Source organism: Oncorhynchus keta, chromosome 1 (genome assembly GCF_023373465.1).
Source record: "Oncorhynchus keta strain PuntledgeMale-10-30-2019 chromosome 1, Oket_V2, whole genome shotgun sequence".
NCBI lineage: Eukaryota > Metazoa > Chordata > Actinopteri > Salmoniformes > Salmonidae > Oncorhynchus > Oncorhynchus keta.
The window spans coordinates 63,073,785-63,096,544 of NC_068421.1; the positions used below are offsets into that span (position 1 = coordinate 63,073,785).

The 22,760-nt window shown below is 41.5% G+C and overlaps 3 protein-coding genes across 8 annotated transcripts in view; 2 read left to right on the forward strand and 1 right to left on the reverse strand.

The window, feature by feature from the left end:
• Positions 1–1,974, reverse strand: part of adamts10 (ADAM metallopeptidase with thrombospondin type 1 motif, 10) — a 62,492-nt gene extending 60,518 nt beyond the window's left edge. For 2 of the 3 annotated variants that reach the window (XM_035781063.1, XM_035781053.1), the window contains exon 1: positions 1,766–1,974. The gene's annotated coding sequence lies outside the window, so the exon portion shown is untranslated. Of the gene's footprint in view, positions 1–764; positions 895–1,765 lie in introns of all 3 variants that reach the window. The other variant, XM_052457465.1, reaches the window with a different exon arrangement.
• Positions 1,975–6,993: 5,019 nt separating this feature from the next.
• On the forward strand, positions 6,994–16,278 carry LOC118390472 (tyrosine-protein kinase ZAP-70-like). 3 transcript variants are annotated; one of them, XM_035781076.2, is made up of 14 exons: positions 6,994–7,127; positions 11,386–11,449; positions 12,018–12,503; positions 12,649–12,809; positions 13,109–13,247; positions 13,347–13,428; positions 13,549–13,571; positions 13,669–13,708; positions 13,822–14,032; positions 14,289–14,495; positions 14,709–14,901; positions 15,032–15,172; positions 15,482–15,594; positions 15,705–16,278. In XM_035781076.2, exons 3-14 carry the CDS (start codon positions 12,099–12,101, stop codon positions 15,820–15,822), a joined length of 1,833 nt encoding a protein of 610 aa, XP_035636969.1. In that variant the 5' UTR covers positions 6,994–7,127; positions 11,386–11,449; positions 12,018–12,098; the 3' UTR covers positions 15,823–16,278. The 3 variants fall into 3 exon arrangements, with proteins under 3 accessions (XP_035636969.1, XP_052313528.1, XP_052313527.1); XM_052457568.1 differs by lacking the exon at positions 11,386–11,449; XM_052457567.1 differs by lacking the exons at positions 6,994–7,127; positions 11,386–11,449 and having other exon boundaries at positions 11,803–12,503.
• A 330-nt stretch (positions 16,279–16,608) lies between these two features.
• On the forward strand, positions 16,609–22,532 carry LOC118390479 (MOB kinase activator 3A). 2 transcript variants are annotated; one of them, XM_052457578.1, is made up of 4 exons: positions 16,609–16,805; positions 19,473–19,928; positions 21,492–21,694; positions 21,948–22,532. In XM_052457578.1, the coding sequence occupies exons 2-4, from the start codon at positions 19,511–19,513 to the stop codon at positions 21,975–21,977; spliced, it is 651 nt and encodes a 216-aa protein (XP_052313538.1). In that variant the 5' UTR covers positions 16,609–16,805; positions 19,473–19,510; the 3' UTR covers positions 21,978–22,532. The 2 variants fall into 2 exon arrangements, with proteins under 2 accessions (XP_052313538.1, XP_035636980.1); XM_035781087.2 differs by having other exon boundaries at positions 16,610–16,805; positions 19,372–19,928.
• Positions 22,533–22,760: the final 228 nt, after the last annotated feature.

Below are 22,760 nucleotides of genomic sequence, written 5' to 3' on the forward strand. Positions count from 1 at the left end.
CTTGTTTCACCCTGACAGCAGTCACTCCCTCAGAAGTGGTGTAGAAAAGCAAGCTCAATTGACATGACTCCCCCACGTTAAGCCTTGCAAAACAAACAACAGATGAGGTGATAAAAATAATATGGAGAATAAAGGGAGGGATGTAGATCACTGCATACAACTAGGCTTGTCAGACAGCCAAGGATGCGCACTCTGAAAATGAGCTTAAGTCGAAGACAATATTTTGTGAGAGCTGGCTTGGACTCGCTGAGTCAGCCAACAACTCTAAAGAGTGTACAAAAGATCATAGGCAGTTTATGTCTTGAGTTTCACATTTCTCATACTACACACACCCAGAAGACAACAACAGACCACAGATTTGTCCATGTGCCGAAGCCAGTTGAGAGACCTAGGAACCTCACATGCTGATTAAACACTGCCCAGCTCTACCATGGTGAAAATATTGGATATGAAGGGTATTCACAATATGAACAAAACATCAATCATTTTAGTGACAGATTCTTACCATACTTGTTTTTTTATTAACCCAGCAATAGCAACATTTGAGTTTTGTTACAAAAGAGATCACTAGCCTAATCAGCAACAGGTCACTTCTGGGTCAGTGTCATAAATCTGTTTATTGCTTGAGGAAGAGGAAGTGGTGGGCACTGATCTGCAAGGGAAAAGTACAGTATGGACTACTGTACCAGATATACAGGAAACACCAATATTAAGTGTCTTAATAGAGCAATGGGCCGCCACGAACCAGAACAGCTTCAATGCACCTTGGCATAGATTCTACAAGTGTCTGGAACTCTACTGGAGGGATGCGTCATTCTTCCACGAGAAATTCCATCATTGGTGTTTTGTTGATGGTGGTGGAAAACGCTGTCTCAGTCGCTGATCCAGAATCTCCTATAAGTGTTAAATTGAGGTGAAGTCAACCCAACCATTCAGTGACAACTCGTGCCCTGTGAGAGCATAGTCATGGTAGCCAAAATAATGGCCTGCCCAGCATTTTATACATGACCCTAAGCATGATGTTAATTGCTTAATTAACTCAGGAATAGGTTACATCACTGTGTTCACTGTGCAATGCAACTCCTTCAAGGTACTTTTTAGTTAAAATATTTGTTTGATGTGTGTGAGAGAGAGAGAGAGAGAGAGAGAGAGAGAGAGAGAGAGAGATCACCCAATCACACAAATATTCTTCAAACACTGAGAGTGCAGTGGTCCTGAAGACTCCCCTTCTACCTATTCATTGCCCAACTTTTGCTGGAGCAATGCTTTCTCCCCACCCGACAGAAACCCTCAGAACTATGTGGATTAACTGCTGCTGCTGCTGCTGCTGCTGCCTGGAATCAACCAAGCAAGATCCCTCATCGCCCACATGGGTTCAGCTTTACAAATAACGGTCCTCACTTCACTTAACTGAATCTAACAAATGGGGGGAAATGTCTGGATCCTTGACAGTTTCTTCATTATAACCTCAATGCAATTAAACAAGGAAATATCCCCCAACAATGTTGTTAATTCAAAATATTTTACTTTACTGAGAAATCAACGCCATGACAAAATGCCACAGTCTGACTACCTGATCATTCCCATGCAAATGTTCGAGTTGTGCAAAATTACTTTAAACAGCTGGAAAATCGATATGTAAGATTTCGAATGAAGTCGTCAACCATTTTTACGGAATCGACTGTACTCTCATAACATAGACAAACGTGAACACTAGGTTTATGAAATATGAGTTTAAAAGAAGTTTCAAATTAGGGTCCAGTACCTTTTCCTTCTCCCTGTCCAAGTTCACTATGGTCACCTTTCAGGGTTTCCGGTGTCTTTCTCTTGATTTACTTCAAGACGTGTCAGTTACCTTGAAAAGTTATGTCTGTATTGAGCGGATGATCGTACAGTGAGTGAGTGGACCTCTCTTGCTCCCAGGGTCTCACTGCCACAGATACGCGCTGGATGCCTGCGCGCTCGCTCTCACTGCTGCGTACTAAACCAGGAAGTAAAAATGGTAATGGCCGCGTCTGTACACTACGCACAGAGGAGCTACACCAAAGATTTTTGCCGATACCGTGCTTCAGAAAACGAAGGGCCCCAAGAAGGGGATGTTTTAAAACACAACTATAAACAACATTATGCAATAACATATACATACATTTATTTTGTTCTTAATGGTATACTTATTTTATAATATACTAGTTCGATTAAAACGTTTAGGCTACATGCTTTCTTTGAAAGAAATGCGACTTCCCTAATAGTAATAGCCTAATAACGCAGTTCACAGCTGGCTCTTAGATTGGACTCTAATCAAAATAAACGTTCTATAACAGTGACCATGTTATTTTTTGGGGATGCCCAATTGATTCGGAGTTTGGAAATGAAAAACTTTGTAAAACCTAAATAGTATTTCAAATATGCATAGCTAGCATACAGTTGAAGTCAGAAGTTTACATACACCTTAGCCAACTATATTTAAACTCAGTTTTATCACAATTCCTGACATGTAATCCTAGTAAAAATTCCCTGTCTTAGGTCAGCTGGGATCACCACTTTATTTTAAGAATGTGAAATGTCAGAATAATAGTAGAGAGAATGATTTATTTGAGCTTTTATTTATTTCATTCCCAGTGGGACAGAGGTTTACATACACTCAATTAGTATTTGGTAGCATTGCCTTTAAATTGTTTAACTTGGGTCAAACGTTTCGGGTAGCCTTCCACAAGCTACACACAATAAGTTGGGTGAATTTTGCCCATTCCTCCTGACAGAGCTGGTTTAACTGAGTCAGGTTTGTAGGCCTCCTTGCTCACGCACACTTTTTCAGTTTTGCCCACAAATGTTCTATGGGATTGAGGTCAGGGCTTTGTGATGGCCACTCCAATACCTTGACTTTGTTGTCCTTAAGCCATTTTGCCACAACTTTGGAAGCATGCTTGGGGTCATTGTCCATTTGGAAAACCCATTTGCGACCAAGCTTTAACTTCCTGACTGATGTCTCGAGATGTTGCTTCAATATATCCACAATTTTCCTCCTTCATGATGCCATCTATTTTGTGAAGTGCACCAGTCCCTCCTGCAGCAAAGCACCCCCACAACAGGATGCTACCACCCCCGTGCTTCACAGTTGGGATGGTGTTCTTCGGCTTGCAAGCCTCCCCTTTTTCCTCCTATCATAACGATGGTCATTATAACCAAACAGTTCTATTTTTGTTTCATCCGACAAGAGGACATTTCTCCAAAAACTACGATCTTTTGTCCCCATCTGCAGTTCAAAACGTAGTCTGGCTTTTTTATGGCGGTTTTGGAGCAGTGGCTTCTTCCTTACTGGGTGGCCTTTCCTGTTTATGTCAATATAGTTTACTGTGGATATAGATACTTTTGTACCTGTTTCCTCCAGCATCTTCACAAGCTCCTTTGCTGTTGTTCTGGGATTGATTTGCACTTTTCGCACCAAAGTACATTAATCTCTAGGAGACAGAACGCGTCTCCTTCCTGAGCGGTATGACCGCTGCGTGGTCCCATGGTGTTTATACCTGCATAATATTGTTTGTACAGATGAACGTGGAACCTTCAGGCATTTGGAAATGTCTCCCAAAGATGAACCAGACTTGTGGAGGTCCACAATTTTCTTCTGAGGTCTTGGCTGATTTCTCTTGATTTTCCCATGATGTCAAGCAAAGAGGCACTGAGTTTGAATGTAGGCCTTGAAATACATCCACACCTCCAATTGACTCAAATGATGCCAATTAGCCTATCAGAAGCTTCTAAAGCCATGACATAATTTTCTGGAATTTTCCAAGCTATTTAAAGGCACAGTCAACTTAGTGTATGCAAACCTCTGACCCACTGGAATTGTAATAGTGAATTACAAGTGAAATAATCTGTCTGTAAACAATTGTTGGAAAAATGACTTATGTCATGCACAAAGTAGATGTCCTAACCAACTTGCCAAAACTATAATTTGTGAACAAGAAATTTGTGGAGTGGTTGAAAAACAAGTTTTAATGACTCCAACCTAAGTGTATGTAAACGTCCGACTTCAACTGCATGCATCTGAAAGTGGGCTTTGTGAAATAGGTGGGTGTATGGAAATCTATAACAGCTAATTGGGCAGATTGGTTGCCACTCAAGACCGTTTTAGAAGTGGCTGCTTGCTGCTTCCTTGTAACCCTAACTAACCCTTTTCCTATCCTTAACTGCATTGTCCTAACCTGCTAGGTTAGTCCTCCTAACCTGCCATGTTAATTATCTTAACCGGCTATGCTAACCTGCTACGTTAGTCCTAACCTGCCCAGTTAATTCTCCTAACCTGCCCCATTAATTCTCCTAACCTACCTAACTGGCTTAGATAAGAGCCAATTTATGCTTGATGTGAAAATGTGGTCAGAGACTCCTTATGGAGGGTGTTGATGCAATTGCAGAGACTCCAGAGGCACGCAGTAGCCAAATTGATCTCTGTACCGCATCACTTTGTGCCTCCAATATTTTTTAACAATGCGGAGGGCTCCGTAGAGCACCACAGTAACATGATTGTTTGACAGTAGGTGGGGGCGGGAGGTACTGTATAAACACAAACTCACTTCCTTGATAAATTCCTTCACAACAGCTCTGCTCAACAGCTCTGCGCTGCTCAGCAATGCAAGATCATTTTGAATGCCCTGACTTCTGCAGAGGCCGTATCACCATAAATGCTGCACAGCCAATGCAGACAATGGATTGACCATGCAGTGCCTTTAAGATGTTAAGCAGTACTCCCTAAAAACACCCCACTTCGATACAGCTATGACTTTTCGTAGCAGGTTAGGCATATGGTTAGGGTTAGCGAAAATGTTCTCCTAACCTTCTAGGAAAAGACACTTGTATCGAAGTGGCCTGTTTTTAGGGAGTCCTGATGTTAAAGCAGCATGTCCTATTAATTTGAAAGATTAAGAGAAGAGGCATTGTCGTGCCCTGTTTATTGCTGTGTTGGTTTGTTTGGACCATGATAGATCCTTATTCATGTGGACACCGAGGAACCCGCTCCACTACAGCCCTGTTGATGTGAATGGGGACCTGCTCAGCCCTCCGTTTCCTGTAATCCACTATCAGCTCCTATGTCTTGCTGACGTTGAGGGAGAGGTTGTTGTCCTGGCACCGTACTGCAAGGTATCTGACCTCCTCCCTATAGACTGTCTCATCATCGTAGGTGATCAGGCTTTTACCACTGTTGTGTCGTCGGCATGCAGTCGTGGGTGAAGAGGGAGTACAGGAGGGGACTAAGCATGCATCCCTGAGGGGCCCCTGTGTCGACGATCAGCGTGGTGGGTGGCCCATCAAGAAGTCCAGCATCAAGTTGAAGAGGGAGGTGTTCAGTCCCAGGGTCCTTAACTTAGGGATGAGCTAGCTTGGAGGGCACTATGGTGTTGAAAGCTGAGCTGTAGTAAATGAGCAGCATTCTCACATAAGTGTTTGTCTTGTCCAGGTGGGAAAGGGCCAAATAGGGGTGCAATAGAACTTGCGTCATCTTTGGATCTGTTTGGGAGGTATGTGAATTGGAGTGGGCTGTCTCATTGGTAGTGTAGTAAGATGGCGCCGACAGATTTGGCAGTTCTGCTTCTAGCTCCTAAGCAACTTTGCAGTATTTCTTTTGTTGTTGTATAATTTCTTACATTATTAGTCCAGAACATTTTTCTTATTTTACGTACAGCCGGAAATAATTTTGGGATATCAGAGCGGCACAAGCATTTCACTACACCCGCAATAACATCTGCTAAATATGTGTATGTGACCAATTCAATCTTATTTTATTTGATGTGAGCCATGACCAGCCTTTCAAAGCATTTCATGGCTACAGTTGTGAGTGCTACGGGGCGATAGTCATTTAGACAAGTTACCTTGGCATTCTTGGGCACAGGGACTATTGTGGTCTGCTTGAAACATGTAGGTATTACAGGTTGGGTCAGGGTGTTGCACCCTGATCTGTTTTACCTGTCTTTGTTTATTGTCTCCAACCATTCCAGGTGTCGCCCATCTTCCCTGTTGTCAGTTCGTCTTGTCTGTCACGCTTACCAGCATTTTGTCCTGTCAGCATCTGTCTTTTCCCAGCCTCTCTCTTTTTCGCCCTCCTGGTTTTTGACCCTTGCCCGTCCTGACCCTAAACCGCCCGCCTGACCACTCTGCCTGCTCCTAACCCTGAGCCTGCCTACTGTTCGGTACCTCTGCCCCTATCTGGATTTCCGACCTCTGCCTGTACCTTTGCCTCTGTTTGCGGCAATAAAGATTGTTACTTCGACACGGTCTGGACTTGGATCTTACCTGATTCCTGATACAGGGAGAGGTTGCCAGCTGGTCAGCGCATGCTATGAGTATGCGTCCTGGTTATCTGTCTGGCCCTGTGGCCTTGTGAATGTTAACCTGTTTAAAGGTCTTACTGATATCGTCTACAGGGAGTGTGATCACACAGTCATCCGGAACAGATGATACTCTCATGAATGGTTCAGTGTTGCTTGCATCGAAGCGAGCATAGAAGACATTTAGTAGACAACTGTAGTAGTAACAGCAACTTGCCAGCGTTATTATCCTACTTAATTCCTTTGCATGTCTCCTATGCATATTACACATACACTTGACTTGTTATTAGTGGTAGTAGTTAGGTCTACCTGAATAGTTAATCCAGACCGCCCTCTGTAGGTGATTTTGAGGGCATGCACTAGCCCTGTTCTGACATGTGGCCTCCAACAAAGAGATATCTGAAATGGAATGCTGTTCCATGTAACCATTAAAACCTCCACCATAGCCTCGCTGCTGGAGGGCCGTGGTCAACAGTTGGATACAGAAAACTGGGTCAGCTGTGTCAGATGATTGTAGATATTGAAATTGTGCTATTTTTTTATGTCTGCCTTTTCATGAAACAAAAGGTAGTATAGTAGAAAGGGTTTCATGTAGCTGAGGTGAGGAAGTAGCTTAGTGAAGATTCCAGGGCTGTATCAATCAACCCACATAGTTTTCCTGAACCCTCACTCGTGCCCTCACTCAGCAGTGCAGATGCATATTCTCTGTCACCTATACAGATCGACAGACTCAGCAGCTCTCTGTCTCTGAGGCCAATCTACTAAGATCTCTGACTTCTTTCCTCAGTTCCAGTGAAATAGTGTATGGTGAGTCCATCTCATTTAAAAAGCCAGTTCTGTCTTTTTATTCACTCATTTTCAGTTGAGGAATTAGGATGAATCTCTTTTAACCAAATCAAGGATTTTGTTTCGGCTGTATTTTGGAGATGGAAAAAAGATCAAGTTGAAAGTCTATTACTTGAATGTACTTTGAAGTATACAATACAATATTTTAGACTGCATTTATATCAATAATATATGTAAAAGATTGTTCTTGAAATGTTCCTTTTCTATGACTTGTTTCCTTATAACCAGTGTCTTAAACAGATTTAAAACTGTTAATATGTTTCTATGAGAAGAGTTTGTGCTGTAACACAGGCAATATGGGTTCACCGCAGTGCGCAAAGACATTCTAGCTGTGGCTTCAAAAGTAGAGATTATATTTATAAATAGTTGCTTTCATTGTGTATATGAATAGAAAACCAAAAGGGGGTACGATTTTCAAGTAGACACACCCGTGTTTCATGTGTGTCGTTACTGCTTGTAATTGTCTTTTGAATTATACTGTAGATTCTATTTTGAGACTTGCTGGCACTTGTAATCAGACAAATATGACAAAATAGGTTACTGTGCTTTGTATGAAAATAAGGGGCTGTATTTTTATGACGTTTTAAACAAATACTCATTCTCAACTAGACGACAGACTAACCTTCATACTTCTTTGAAATATTCTGAACATAATGCAATCCAGTAATGGGTTCTATAAGAATCTATAAGAAACAACTTGATTGGCCTGTTGGGATAGAGCCCTGGTTTAAACCTTACTGGCCAAACTGTGCCCTGGTGATGTATGGCTGACTTGGGCAATTTCATTCTATATATTGGCTAACTCATTACAGAGGTGCCACAACCCAGATCACTAAGACTGATGTGTTGTCGTTCCAGGGAGAATTAGAGAGTTAGGGGTCACAAAATCACCCCCCCCCCTTAAAAGATTTAGATGCACTATTGTAAAGTGGCTGTTCCACTGGATGTCATAAGGTGAATGCACCAATTTGTAAGTCGCTCTGGATAAGAGCGTCTGCTAAATGACTTAAATGTAAAAAAAAAAAAAAAATACTTGATTATCCTCTTGGGTTTGGTCTTAAGCTCGACTGGCTAAATATGGCTGGGTGAGGGACAATTGTCAGCTACCCAGAAAGTCAAGCATTTTGCAAGCTGCATGAAACAATAGCAGAACAAGAAATTCAAAAAGCTTGATTTGAAATGAGCAATAGTCTTCTACGTTTAGGAAAAATATGAGCATTAAGTCCCTTATTGATTTTCCATTGAAGTAAGCAATTTCTAAATATTATTTGTTTTCTAGGTAGCAGTCTCAGCCACATACTTTAAATGAACTACTTATTAGAGTCTTCTACCATTTCAATGTATGTTTGATGTTTGTAGGCCTATTTGTGGTTGTTTCTGCAAACACTGTAGGTATTCTTAAGCAACATTGTGTGGTCTCTTTGTTCTCTAAAGGCCTATACCACTATATAAAAAACAACATTGTGTGGTCTCTTTGTTCTCTAAAGGCCTATACCACTATATAAAAAACAACATTGTGTGGTCTCTTTGTTCTCTAAAGGCCTATACCACTATATAAAAAACAACATTGTGTGGTCTCTTTGTTCTCTAAAGGCCTATACCACTATATAAAAAACAACATTGTGTGGTCTCTTTGTTCTCTAAAGGCCTATACCACTATATAAAAAACAACATTTCCGCATTGAACACATTTATATTTAGTAGTAGCCAAAGCAATCCATAAAAATAGCTAGGTGTTGTGTATCTAATGATTTAGGAATGTTTTTGTTAGCATAACTTACAGAACAGATCATGTTTCTGATATAACGTTTCTTTTCAATCATCTTTTGAACACTCTAATGGCAAAACATGATGGGCTATTATTTATATGACTATGATTACATATGAAATACATGGCAAATATGTATTATTGTTACAGATCATGGCCATGTGCCAACGACTGAATTTAGCAAAGCTGAGTTTACTGCTTATAGTTGATTAATGTAATGTCTTATAGCTAAACCAAGGGCCCTCTATCATGTTGTCCTCTGTGGTACAGTGGACAAGGCATTTCTATTGTAGAGCTCACAGTCACAAGGACTTGCATGGGAAAAGTTGTGCGTCAGAACACAGTTCTGCTATCTCTCCGCTCTTTAAATCTATGGCCTTCAGCCTGCCGAGAGGACCTGGGACTCCTCTAAGGGTCGGCCGGTTCAGCCGTCCAACCTGCTGCTACAGTATGCCCTATATTGGCTCAGCTGTAAACCCCAACCAACCTCCGGGCAAAGCACTACTGAGAATGCAGGGTCTACCAGGGGAGAATATAGGCCTACAGCTGGTTTTGATGTGAGTTTAATGTCTTGTGGGAAAAAAGTAATTTTGTTGGAATGTAACGTTTGAATATTAGCAGCATGGGTAATGTTTGTAGAAGTGTATTGGAAAAAGTGCTGATGCAGTTAAATATCCATCACACTGTCAGTCTCTGTTTTGTAAACCCAGAGACATCTGGGTTGCTCTATATATTGTTAGGGAAATTTGTCTTGGTTGGTTTGTTTTCCTTATGAAGCAGTATAACATTCAAAAATAGTTTTATTAAGCAATAAGGTCTGAGGAGGTGTGGTACATGGCCAACATACCACGGCTAAGGGCTGTTTTTTAGCACGACGCAACGTGGAGTGCCTGGACACAGCCCTTAGCCGTGGTATTTTGGCCATTTATAAAAGAGATTATAAACTAGGTAGTTCGAGCCCTGAATGCTGATTGGCTGAAAGCCGTGGTATATCAGACCGTATACCATGGGTATGACAAAAAAAATATTTTTACTGCTCTAATTATGTTGGTAACCAATTTATAATAGCAATAAGGAACCTTGGGTGTTTGTGATATACTGTATGGCTAATATACCACGGTTAAGGGCTGTGTATCCAGGCACTCCGCGTTGCGTTGTACATAAGAACAGCTCTTAGCCGTGGTATATTGGCCATAAACCACACCCCCTCGGGCCTTATTGCTTTAATATATAGTGTATTCCCTTATCAGAAGTTGATCTCCATTTAGGTTTTCTGTTCTGGACTGGAAGGAAAGAAACATCAGGGAAGAGAATTGAGGTGGTCAAAAGCAAACAGCATATTTATGCTCCGATTACTGAGCTAGTGGTGAGACATTTATGGTTTTGTCTATGTGTTCACTCATAAATTCAGGGAACTAGAAAAGAAAATGTGGACATTTCCTCGTCAACAAGTCTCTTGTTGACAATACATCTTCTTCTCTGACAGATTGGTTTTTATGCTCAACATCTTTCCATTTGCATGGGAACTGACTTTCATGGCTATTCTCAAGTACTTTATTCTGTCGTTCAGACTTTTAGCTGATTCCGCTCATAAAAATACAAGGATAAGAAAGACAGGAAATAAAACTAAACACAAGTCAGTTTTAGCCATTCACATCAATGGAATTTCAGAAATGTCAACAAGTGCATACTAACGGCACAGTTTTGACAGTACAACATGTCTTTGTACCACTGTCCCTTTACTGTGGTGAGTGGGGATTTGAAGCTCTCCGGCAATGGTGGAGTTTATGTATGCTGCGGCACATAGCGTCTCTCTGTGGCTCTGTGTCTGTGTGTCCGGCGTGGATACTGTACGTCCAGGAAACTGTGGTTGAATCACAACACAGTTTTAAAAGCATAAACACAAACATAAACAGACATAGACAAAGATGACCCAGTCTTTACCTTCACCCTCCTTTTGACATATCTCACCTGCCTTTCACAAAGCACGGGACTTCATCTCTAAAACAATACATCAAATATTGGCCATGGGCCATAAGTTTGCACTTTTTTACAAGACAAATAGGAATGAAGAGTTCCCATAAGGAGCTGCTAGTATATTGTGTATCGTGTAATAAACTGAAGTTTGATTTTAGCAGTTGATTCAAACTACAAACCAAACCAAGGAAAACCACCCTGACCTATGACTCACACCAACAGTTAACATTTTTGATTTGCTAAAGCTTCCATTTTCCAAAATGAGGCTGTCAATTTAAACAGAAAATAGGAAGTTATGTGAAAACCGCAAATAGAAAACTCAGTACATCACTATGCTAACTGATCCAACTGTTTATTTTGCCTGCTAGACTTATTTTATTTCTGCTTCTGTGTGTGAATATCATGTGATCTTGATAGTTGTCTGGTGTGCGTTTAAAAAGTTATGATACTCATCTGTGTCTTACCCACCAACAGGCATTTTCCACTTGTTATCAAATAAAGCTACCTCACAGCAGAGCAGACACCAGCTGCTTTGATGGTAATTGCACAGACTGCAGTCTACACTTCTTTTACATTCTCCTGATAGTCAGAATAAAGCACAAATTAGTTTAAAGAAATACTGATGGGGGATACAACTGAAATATTTTGTTTCTGTATTTTCATGTGTCTATAAAGGACATTTGTTTTCATAATCTTCATTGAAATGTGCAGCAGTGTGTTGAACAGCTCAGGGAAAATGTGAGAAACAGCAGCACCTGTTCAACGTCAGAGTGAGAAACTGAAGACTTGGAGAAGGAGGATGGGGGCGGGTGCATTTCCTGTTGTGGCTGTGCTTAACACCAGTCTGTGCCGGTGTAGAGAAACACGCATAGCCTACTATTTCTCTCACTTACTGCACCCAGAACAGCCCAACCACACAAATACCCCAGATACTCCTCTGGATCCCTGAGATGGAGTTTCTGATGAAGACTGTAGACCGTCATCAACAACCTCAATTAGAGAAAAACTATGATCTGGAAAACATACTGTAGTTAGCATTACTTATGGTCATATGACTATTGTGAAAATAATAATGCATTATTATTTTCCATTCTCTCTCTGTATAGATCTTTAATCAGGAGCTTCCAGACATCTCCAACCGTTCCAACTGAGGAGTCTTCCCTCGTACTTCCTGAGGAGACTCAGACATGGCGACAGACCCTGCGACAGAACTGCCATTCTTCTACGGCAGCATCAGTCGCTCGGAGGCTGAGGAGCACCTGAAGCTGGCAGGCATGGCAGACGGGCTGTTCTTGCTGCGCCAGTGTCTGCGGAGCCTGGGCGGCTACGTAATCTCCCTGATATGGGACCTGGACTTCCACCACTACTCTGTGGAGAAACAACTCAATGGCACCTACTGTATTGCGGGTGGCAAGCCCCACTGTGGGCCAGCGGAGCTCTGTGAGTTCTACAGTAAGGACTCAGATGGCCTAGTGTGCAATCTGAAGAAGCCCTGTCTGCGCTCACCAGACAACCCCATTAGAGCAGGCGTATTTGATAACCTGAGGGACAACATGCTGAGGGAGTATGTACGACAGACATGGAACCTGGAGGTGAGGGTTGGCTGAAGAATAGGCAGCAGGGTCACAACAACAGCATCTCTGATGCCCTGTAGAACCTTGGCACGAGTAGGATAACTGTTGTTAGTCTGCTGGCCCTGTGTAGGCTCAGGTTGACTAACTGTCTATCTGTGTTCAGGGGGAGGCCATGGAGCAGGCCATCATCAGCCAGGCCCCACAGCTGGAGAAGCTGATCGCCACCACTGCCCATGAGAGGATGCCCTGGTACCACGGCAAGATCCCTCGCCAGGAGGGGGAGAGGCGACTCTATTCCAGGGCACAGCCAGACGGAAAGTTCCTGTGAGTCATTTAATATATTTTAGTCCAATTCCATCCAAAGTCCCTGTCGTGGTAAGTCTTACACAGGGACACTCAAAGTGAATCTTAAATTAGTCATTATTTACAATCAGCGCGCTGGAGAGGTTCCAACAAACTTGATGCACCACAGGGAACATCTTTCAGGAGCTCTAACGGGGCAGTCCCATTAGTTCCCTTATATGCAAGCATATATCTTAGTTCCCTTATATACAAACACAACAATTTACATCACATCCCAAAACACTCACAACAATGATTATAATGTTTTTTTTTCTCATCAGAGTCAGAGACAGGGAAGAGTCCGGCACCTTTGCCCTTTCTTTGGTGTACGGAAAAACGGCCTACCATTACCAGATCCTACATGACAAATCAGGGAAGTACTCCATGCCAGAGGGAACCAAATTTGACACTGTGTGGCAGGTAGACTGTTCTGTCTTCTTCAACAAATTGGTTCAAATGTATTATGTCTGCTACCTCATGTTAAAGTTTACCCCACTCTCCCTCCCTTCTACACTGCAGCTGGTTGAGTATCTTAAGATGAAGCCTGATGGGCTAGTGACAGTTCTGAGGGAACCATGTGTGAACCGCAACAATGCCAAACGTACTGAACCAACATTTTGTTCTCAAGTGAATCAAAATCATCACATTCTTCTTATCCTTTCACAAAATGTGTCCCCTATGCAATTTAATTAATTGTCTTATTTTTCAAATGCATTTTCAGAGACTCCGGTTGTGCCCTCAGGGGTGAGTGTCAAGAACATTTTATAATTTATCCATGGTAGATACAGTACTTTCCAACTTCATTCACACAGATCTACTGAATAAAGTACATTTCTTTCAGCGGTTGTCCAGAACAAATAGATACACACCGCCACCTGGAGGTAGGTCACTAACATTACAACAGACACACATGGCCTTTCCATCAAAATACACATAAATAAATCATTGTATGTGTCTTTATGACATTTACCTGTGGTTTGGCCCTTTCTTACAGTACCTCTTGGGGGCTCCACGGAAGTCAACACTTCGCCCCCCACAGACCGTCAGATGCTGCCCATGGACTGCAGTGAATTTGTCAACCCTTACCATGACCCCAATGACCTGAAGAAGTTCTTCATCAATAGGGAGCAGCTGATGATTGACGAGGTGGAGCTCGGCTCAGGCAACTTTGGCTGTGTCAAGAAAGGAGTCTTCAAGACAAATAAGTGAGGGGGGGTGGGGGGTGTTTCATCTTGGATGAATGAAAACAAAACATCAGAACCTGAGTTTAGAACCAATAACCTCATGCCTAGAGCCACTTATAACAACTGGTAACTACGTTTTATGTCACAGAGGTGTATAATTATTTTTATTGAGAAAGTGAGCTGATCAGGAAAAACTCTGAACCCTAGTTAGAGGCTAAGATTTAGAACAACATGGGGCCCTATTGATAACATATCACAAATGATTGTGTGCTTCCAGGGGCCACACGGATGTGGCCATCAAGGTGCTGAAGAGTGAGAATGAGAAGCTGGTGAAAGATGAGATGATGAGGGAGGCGGAGATCATGCACCAACTGAGTAACCCTTACATCGTCCGCATGCTGGGGCTCTGCCAGGCTGAGTGCCTGATGCTGGTGATGGAGATGGCTTCTGCTGGGCCACTCAACAAGTTCCTCTCCACCAATAAGTAAGGGCAATCATTTCCCACGTGTAGTACAGTATATCATAAGGCATGTTTTTCTCTTAATAGTGAAATTGATCATAGAGAGTTATGGAAATGCAATTAATGATAGCCCTGCTATTACTCAAACAGTGATGATGAGCTCAGCAAAGTGAAGCTAAATACCATGAGAATTGAGTTTGGGAATTTGAGTTCCCTTTCTGTCTCTCTACCTCTCAGGGATAAGGTCACAGTGGAGAACATTGTGGGGCTGATGCACCAGGTGTCTATGGGAATGAAATACCTGGAGGAGAAGAACTTTGTGCACAGAGACCTGGCAGCTCGCAATGTCCTGCTGGTCAACCAACAGTTCGCCAAGATCAGTGACTTTGGCCTGTCCAAGGCTTTGGGTGCTGATGACAACTATTACAAGGTAGAAGTCTCTTGCATGTGTCATGTGCTATAATGTTTAGTTGCTCTGTTTTATATAGTTAAATGATGCAGTTCTTCATATGTACATTATTCATGTAGTATGGTAAGCATGTGTGTGCGTGGGTACATAGGCACGCACTGCAGGAAAATGGCCGCTGAAGTGGTATGCTCCAGAATGCATGAATTTCCACAAATTCTCCAGCAAGAGTGATGTCTGGAGCTTCGGTGTCACCATGTGGGAAGCCTTTTCTTTTGGAGGGAAACCATACAAGGTACTATCTGTACAGCAGCAGCAAGATCTATACACAACAAACATTTAAAGATGTATACTGCTGCCTAGTGGTTAGAGAGTTGGGCCAGTTACTGAAAGGTTGCTAGATCAAATCCCCGAACTGACAAGGTAAAAATCTGTTATTCTGCCCCTGAACAAGGCAGTTAACCCACTGTTCCTAGCCTGTCATTGTAAATAAGAATTTGTTCTTAACTGACTTGCCTAGTTAAATAAAGGTTGAATAATAACAGCCTCCAACAAAGGAGCTGTTGAGATGATCTTCATCTGTCTTTTTACCACATGTGATCAGAAAATGAAAGGTCCTGAGGTGATCAGTTTCATTGCCAGTGGGAGCCGCATGGAATGTCCATCTGGATGTCCAGATAAAATGTATGCTCTGATGAAGGACTGCTGGACATACAAGTAAGTGAGAAACCAGAGACCTATTCATTTTCACACCACATGCTACTAGACCACACTGCTGCCCAAAGGAGATCCAGCAAGTCTAAAGTGTCTGATCTTTCTCTTCTCAGACACGAGGACCGGCCAGGCTTTGTGAAGGTGGAGGAGCGCATGCGAGGCTTTTATTACTCTATATCCAACAAAACTCTGCCTGGGGGGACCACAGACGCGTCTGAGCCTCTCAAATAGTCCAGGGACAAGATACACTCTGTCCCCGCACCACACAATGCAATCTTTGAGACAGACAATGAGCCTCTTATGAACTGGGAACAAGCTGACGGCTTCAGAAACAGGCAGCAACAGTAAACAGCTCAACAAGCCTTATTGACGCAAATGTGAGTCTGTAATGAAAGTAATTCATATTAGAACAGCCTTTTTATTAGCTCAGGACTGCATCATTTGTTGGTTTGAATAGTTTGGAAGAAACGTTTAAAAAATGGTACATGTTAGAATTGTAAAACTGCATATTGAAAGTGTAATTCCCTGAGAATATAATTAGGTCTAGTATGAATTCTGTTTCTATGTATGTGCTTTAGCTCTCTATACATTTGTTAACACGTCATGATGAATAAAACATGTCACAGAATATGGTGTATGTATATCAAGTAATTGAGGAAATTATTTTTTAATAAATTATGAAACAGACTTTAAGATCAGAAATATGGGATTCATTTGGTTTTTGAGTTGTGAAATTGTCTACATTTTCACAATATCGGTTACCAAGTTTGTCACTTCCACGAGAGATTGACATTTTCACAACACTTTAAAATCGAAAACTATGAGGAAACAATTCAAACCCATAGCTATATCATCGACACAACAGTCTTGCTTAGATTAATATGATGTCAAACAATTCACTTTGTTTGAATTATCAAGATACTTGTAGGCATATCATTAGGCTACCAGCCTAATGATAGAGTTGTGCACGCCTCATTGAGGTGCGCCACTCTGTCCTCGGGCGGTGTACAGTGACGTCTGATCAAAGGAAGTTGGGGTTTTTTTGGTAGGGAGGGGCTTATTTTTGTTTCCTAATAAAGTATAGACTTAGCGCTGTGAGTCGTATTCTTATACATTAATCATAATGTAGCTTTTGTTATATATTTGAAAACGATTAGCAAAGTTTATTTTATTCAAGGGAACATCGCTAAAGAAGGCTCAGTAAAGCGGAACAAGTAAGTGGTGTCTCTAAGTTCGAGGAAAGTGGTTGGGAATCGAATTTCGTCACCGTCAGCTCGGTAGCAATTTACTCCGTTATGTTTACGTGAAATGTAATAATGATAAATATTTCGATGAGAAGGTTATGCTTAGCTTTATTATGCGAAATGCAACAAGTGCGATTGATGTCCTTTTTTTCACGTCATGAATAAACTTCGTAGCCTCGTCACGCGCCCTCATCGTTCACGAAACCAACATTAGCATCAGCGCGCAGGCTACCGCAATGCTACATCATGTACTAACTAGCTTGATTTATGTTTTTCACTTTTGCCTCCGACCACTTTATACTTCTGATGTCAGCTGTCTACATATAGGCCTATAAGTAATTTCAATATATGAAATGGCGTTATTGTCTGAGGTCACTTCATAAAATCGTGCAAGGTTGTCCATGCTGACTCGCTTGGCTGAACCAGGCCGTAAAATAAATGTAAAAAATAGGAAATGACTCGTATAGCTTGCAACATTGTAACCACATTCTAATTAAAAACCTCACTCTGCAACATGGTAACTATCTAGTCTACTCTGTAACAACACTCACTTTTGTAACATTGTAACTGGTTGGTGTTATTCTTCTCTAAATTGATGTGGACAGACTTCCATGAACCTACTACTCTTATGACAGCAGTCATGGAAGTGTATTTTTATGGTTTGGTAGTTAAATATGGTTAAATAATTTGATTATGTGATTATTAATCAGTGCTTAAACATGATTTATCAGTTAATTGGAGCTCAGAAATGGACAGAGACACCACAAATGCTTACAGTATTATTCATTCATACCAAACAGAACTAATGGTGATGCAGATTGTTTTAACAAAGTATCGGTCAACAATTTGGACACCGACTCCTTCAAGGTTTTAAAAAATTATTTTCTACATTGTAGAATAATAGTGAAGACATCAAAATTATGAAATGTCAAATACATGGAATGATGTAGTAACCAAAAAAGTGTTACACAAATCAAAATATTTTATATTTGAGATTCTTCAAAGTAGCCACCACCCTTTGCCTTGATGACGGCTTTGCACACTCTTGGCATTCTCTCAACCAGCTTCATGAGGTAGTCACCTGGAATGCATTTCAATTAACAGGTGTGCCTTGTTCAAAGTTAATGCCCTGGAGGGTCGGAGCGTTGGGCCAGTAAGCGAAAGGTTGCTGGATCGAATCCCCGAGCTGACAAGGTTTTTAAAATTATGTTGTTCTGACCCTGAACGTGGCAGTTAAAACACTGTTCCTTGGGCGCCGAAGCCATGGATGTCGCACCTCTCTGATTCAGAGGGTTTGGGTTAAACGCGGTAGACACAACTGACTAGGTATCCCCCTTTCCCAGTCCGGAAAATTTTAAGAACTTTGAAAGTACCTTCAAGTGCAGTCGCACTTGAACTGGCTCTCATGAGGACCGCCACAAGAAAGGAAGACCTCTGCTGCAGAGGATAAGTTCATTAGAGTTACCAGACTCAGAAATTTCAGTCCAAATAAATGCTTCAGAGTTCAAGTAACAGACATCTCAACATCAACTGTTCAGAGGAGACTGCGTGAATCAGGCCTTCATGGTCAAATTGCTGGAAAGAAACCACTACTACAGAACACCAATAATAAGAGCCTTGCTTTGGCCAAGGAACAAGCAATTAGACCGGTAGAAATCTGTCCTTTTGGTCTGATGAGTACAAATTTGTATATTTTTGGTTCCAATTGGCGTGTCATTGTGAGATGCAGAGTAGGTGAACGGATGATCTCCACATGTGTGGTTCCCACCGTGAAGCTTAGAGGAGGTGGTGTGACGCCTTGGGGGTGCTTTGCTGGTGACACTATTTAGAATTCAAGGCACACTTAACCAGCATGGCTACAATGGCATTCTGCACCGATACGCCATCCCATCTGTTTTGGGCTTAGTGGGACTATCATTTTGTTTTTCAAAAGGACAATGACCCAACATACCTCCAGGCTTTGTAAGGGCTATTTGGCCAAGAAGGAGAGTGATTGAGTGCTGCATCAGATGACCTGGCCTCCACAGTCACCCAACTTCAACCCAATTGAGATGGTTTGGGACGAGTTGGACTGCAGAGTGAAGGAAAAGCAGCCAACAAGTGCTCTGCATATGTTGGAACTCCAAGACTGTAGGGAAAATCATTCCAGGTGAAGCTGGTTGAGAGAATGCCAAGAGTGTGCAAAGCTGTCATCAAGGCAAAGGGTGGCTACTTTGAAGATTTCTCAAATAAACTATATTTTGATTTGTTTATTACTTTTGTGGTTACTACATGATTCCATATTTGTTATTTCATAGTTTTGATGTCTTAACTATTATTCTACAATGTAGAAAATAGTTTTTAAAAAATAAAACCTTAAATGAGTAGGTGTGTCCAAACTTTTGACTGGCACTGTAATATTAAAAATGTAAGAAATAAATTGTGGGCCTTGTTGGCATAGCCACACCAGATGGAATACTGCATGTTACTGCTGAATTTGACAATATGGCATCTATGTGAATCTGACACTGTCAATTATTCTTTCTACCCCTCTCAGATTTGACCCTTCAACAGCCTCAGGACTAAAATAATCTGTGAGAAGAATAAAACCAGTGTGTAATCGCTCCACTGTTGTTTATTTCTCCTTCATCTAACCAGTAAATAATTATTTAAGACATAAACTGCCACATGCAACAATGTCCATGGCCCTGAAGCAAGTCTTCAACAAGGACAGGACATTCCGGCCGAAGCGTAAGTTTGAGCCCGGGACACAGCGCTTCGAGCTGCACAAGAAGGCCCAGGCGTCTCTGAATGCAGGCCTGGACCTGAAGCAGGCGGTAGCACTGCCCCATGGAGAGGACCTGAATGACTGGGTGGCCGTGCACGTGGTGGACTTCTTCAACCGCATCAACCTCATCTACGGCACCATCAGCGACTCCTGCACCGACCAGACCTGCCCCGTCATGTCCGGAGGGCCCAAGTACGAGTACCGCTGGCAGGACGAGCACAAGTACAAGAAGCCCACAGCCGTTCCAGCCCCAAAGTACATGAGCCTGCTGATGGACTGGATTGAGGTACAGATCAACAACGAACACATCTTCCCCACCAACGTCGGTATGTACAAATAATGATAACTAGGTACATGGGCTGGGATCAGCATTGTGATAAATGGGTTTAATGTTTTGGCAGAGTTACAAAAGAGAACCTTGATCGCTTTGTCATTACTAAGTGCAACAGCTGTATTCGTTCATCTACAAAGAGACAGAAATTCTTAACCTTCCATTCTTCAGTCCTCCCACCACACAACTTGGTATCTGACTAGCTGTAGAAACAGCCAAGCAATGGCATTAGAAATGGGTCACAGAATCCACAGTAGGGTATAAATAGGCATGGCATGTGCACATGTCCCTGGAAATGCATTGTTAAAATGCTATTAGAATAGTGTAAATGGATGGACTTCGTCTATTACAGACCTGCCAACATGCACGCATTTTGCGTACCAACTACGCAATTCTCTGTCCATGTAAGCAGGTACGAGATCCTAGTTTAAAGTATGCAGAAATTAATAGGGCCTGTATTTTTTTAAATGTAATTTTAATCAAATATATCTACTGAGAAAATCTAACATCCCAATTCTCGAGCTGCAACACACAGACATGTACGGAGTTTGTGTCAACGGACATGGAGATTAATACATCATTATTCGACGTAGCTACCACGTGTCTGCCCCTCGTGTTTGTTGTGATGCTGAGTTTGCCGACTGTCAGCTGTACGTAAACACAGGACAAATCCATTTTCGACTCCATGTGTTGTGGAAAGGTAAACACTAATTGTTTCAAGCTAACCTTAGCGAAAATAAAATGGACATTCAGTGCCAGCAGTTCACACGCATTTGCTAGTGCAATAAATACAATTTAAATACGAAAAATAACTGGTCGCATTTGTGCGATTAGTTGTATTTTCCACGTAACATTACGAGGATCACCCAACCCGATATACTGTAATTGTAAAATAAATATAAACATATATTGTTGGCATTAAATGGAGTCGGGAGTTTAGAAGACTGCGCGAAGAAGGATTAAGTGTCCGGTTTTAGATATAGAGGCAATGCTTCTAAAATGCCTTTGCACTAGATTTGAGATTTTATCAACTTCGAAAATGATGTATGCGCTGCAAGAAATACAATAGGCACCTTTTGAATAGGCTGAAACTCCGGACTCTACTAGCGAACAGCGTTCAGATTCCCTTTGCGGTAGCCTACTTAAAGCTTTGTGTAGCTAGTTTGCGTTCTGTGTGGATGCGATCATTTGTTTTTGTGTTTTCAAAATGATTTTGCTTTTAGTGTTGATTAGGAACCATGTCTAAAAAATCATTATAGACTCTCATACAGCGTGTGCTAGGGGAAGTAGACTCAAATTTGCAGGTACTCTAAAAAGTTGGACAGGGTTGGCAGGTCTGCTATTGGATGGATTAAGGAAAATATGAATCATCTGTCCTGTGGTCATTTAAAGGCTCACATGTCTCCTTCAAGTGATACAAGCATGATCCTGTAATACACAAAAAGTTGAGAATGAATCTGACAAGTAGACTGATTCAAACACATATGGTTGAGAGCATACATGTTTCAGGAGGACACATCTTCATGTTTTTTTGTCATCTTTTGTTTTGTTTTTGAAGGTACTCCCTTCCCCAAGACCTTCATGCAGGTAGCTAAGAAGATTTTGTCTCGCTTGTTCCGTGTGTTCGTCCACGTCTACATCCACCACTTTGATCGTGTGAGCCAGATGGGTGCAGAGGCCCACGTCAACACCTGTTACAAGCACTTCTACTACTTCGTAACAGAGTTCAACCTCACAGACCATAAGGAGCTCGAGCCACTGGTGAGTGAGGAAAAAAATAATTTTAATTGTCTATCTTGTTGGTATGTGAGCTGATAAAACAATTGCACAAGCTTATAAAGGCAAGGATGCATTTTAATTTCCAAATAATTTCTTTGACATTACATGGCTTTTGTGTAAAGGAAGCTGCCTTTAGTTATGTCTGTTTTGCACCCTAGAATTGTGATCTTTACGAGCACATTTTTGTGCTTTTGCTATAATAATATTGCTAAACTACAACTCCTGTCTCCTACAGAAAGAGATGACATCACAGATGTGCCACTAAGGGAGCGCCACTGACCACTTGACACATTCCCCCTTGAAGACTAGTTCCGTCCATGTAGAAGAATGAAACAGGAAACGTAAACCAAATCTAAAAGAGTCTTTATTTTTATAAACAAGTACTGTAATCTATTTTAACCATGTAGGTCTTTTTAACCAGGAACCTTGTAAGGCATTCTGTTCCTTTTAATGTTTTGAGCATTTTATCAGAGCACAGTATTAAGAGATCTTTCTTTTTTAATTTGAAGCTGAATCATTCCTGTCATTTAGTTGTTCTCATATCTTAAAATAATATATGTATGTTTGTACATATCTAAGATTGTAGTATGTGGTGACATTAAACATACTCATTCTATGTTCCTACTCTAAACTCTGTCTTATGTTTAATTATAGAATGGGTAGTTTGGATCCTGGATGCTGATTGGATGAGCGGCGTTTGAAGCCGTGTTGTATTACCATTGTTATTTTTCCAGAATGTACACTCAAACTAATATATTGTTTGTTAATTAAATCTATGGCATTGTTTTGTAAAAGCAATAAAAGAACTGAGGACAAGGCCTGTAGAGCGAGACCAACTAACATAATAAACCAGTCGTGCGGGTCTTAAATTGGTCCACAAGGTGGCATAAAGAGCACACAAATATGGCTGGTGTAAGGGTTGTGGAGTTAATATGTAGCCTGAAGCCCATTCAGTTTAATATATGCCATTAACCTCATCCTAGACTTATAGATCCATTGAAGGGGAAACGTAGAGCTTGTGACATGATTCGGGGTAATTATCTGATTT

What these genes read in the sequence shown, in the direction of transcription:
- LOC118390472 (XM_035781076.2), top strand. Translation starts at nt 12,099, where the DNA reads ATGGCGACAGACCCTGCGACAGAACTGCCATTCTTCTACGGCAGCATC. An exon ending in GAACCGCAACAATGCCAAAC is followed by an intron (nt 13,429 to 13,548) that starts GTACTGAACCAA and finishes ATGCATTTTCAG; the next exon opens with AGACTCCGGTTGTGCCCTCA. An exon ending in AAGTTCCTCTCCACCAATAA is followed by an intron (nt 14,496 to 14,708) that starts GTAAGGGCAATC and finishes TCTACCTCTCAG; the next exon opens with GGATAAGGTCACAGTGGAGA.
- LOC118390479 (XM_052457578.1), top strand. Translation starts at nt 19,511, where the DNA reads ATGTCCATGGCCCTGAAGCAAGTCTTCAACAAGGACAGGACATTCCGG. An exon ending in CATCTTCCCCACCAACGTCG is followed by an intron (nt 19,929 to 21,491) that starts GTATGTACAAAT and finishes TTGTTTTTGAAG; the next exon opens with GTACTCCCTTCCCCAAGACC. An exon ending in ATAAGGAGCTCGAGCCACTG is followed by an intron (nt 21,695 to 21,947) that starts GTGAGTGAGGAA and finishes TGTCTCCTACAG; the next exon opens with AAAGAGATGACATCACAGAT.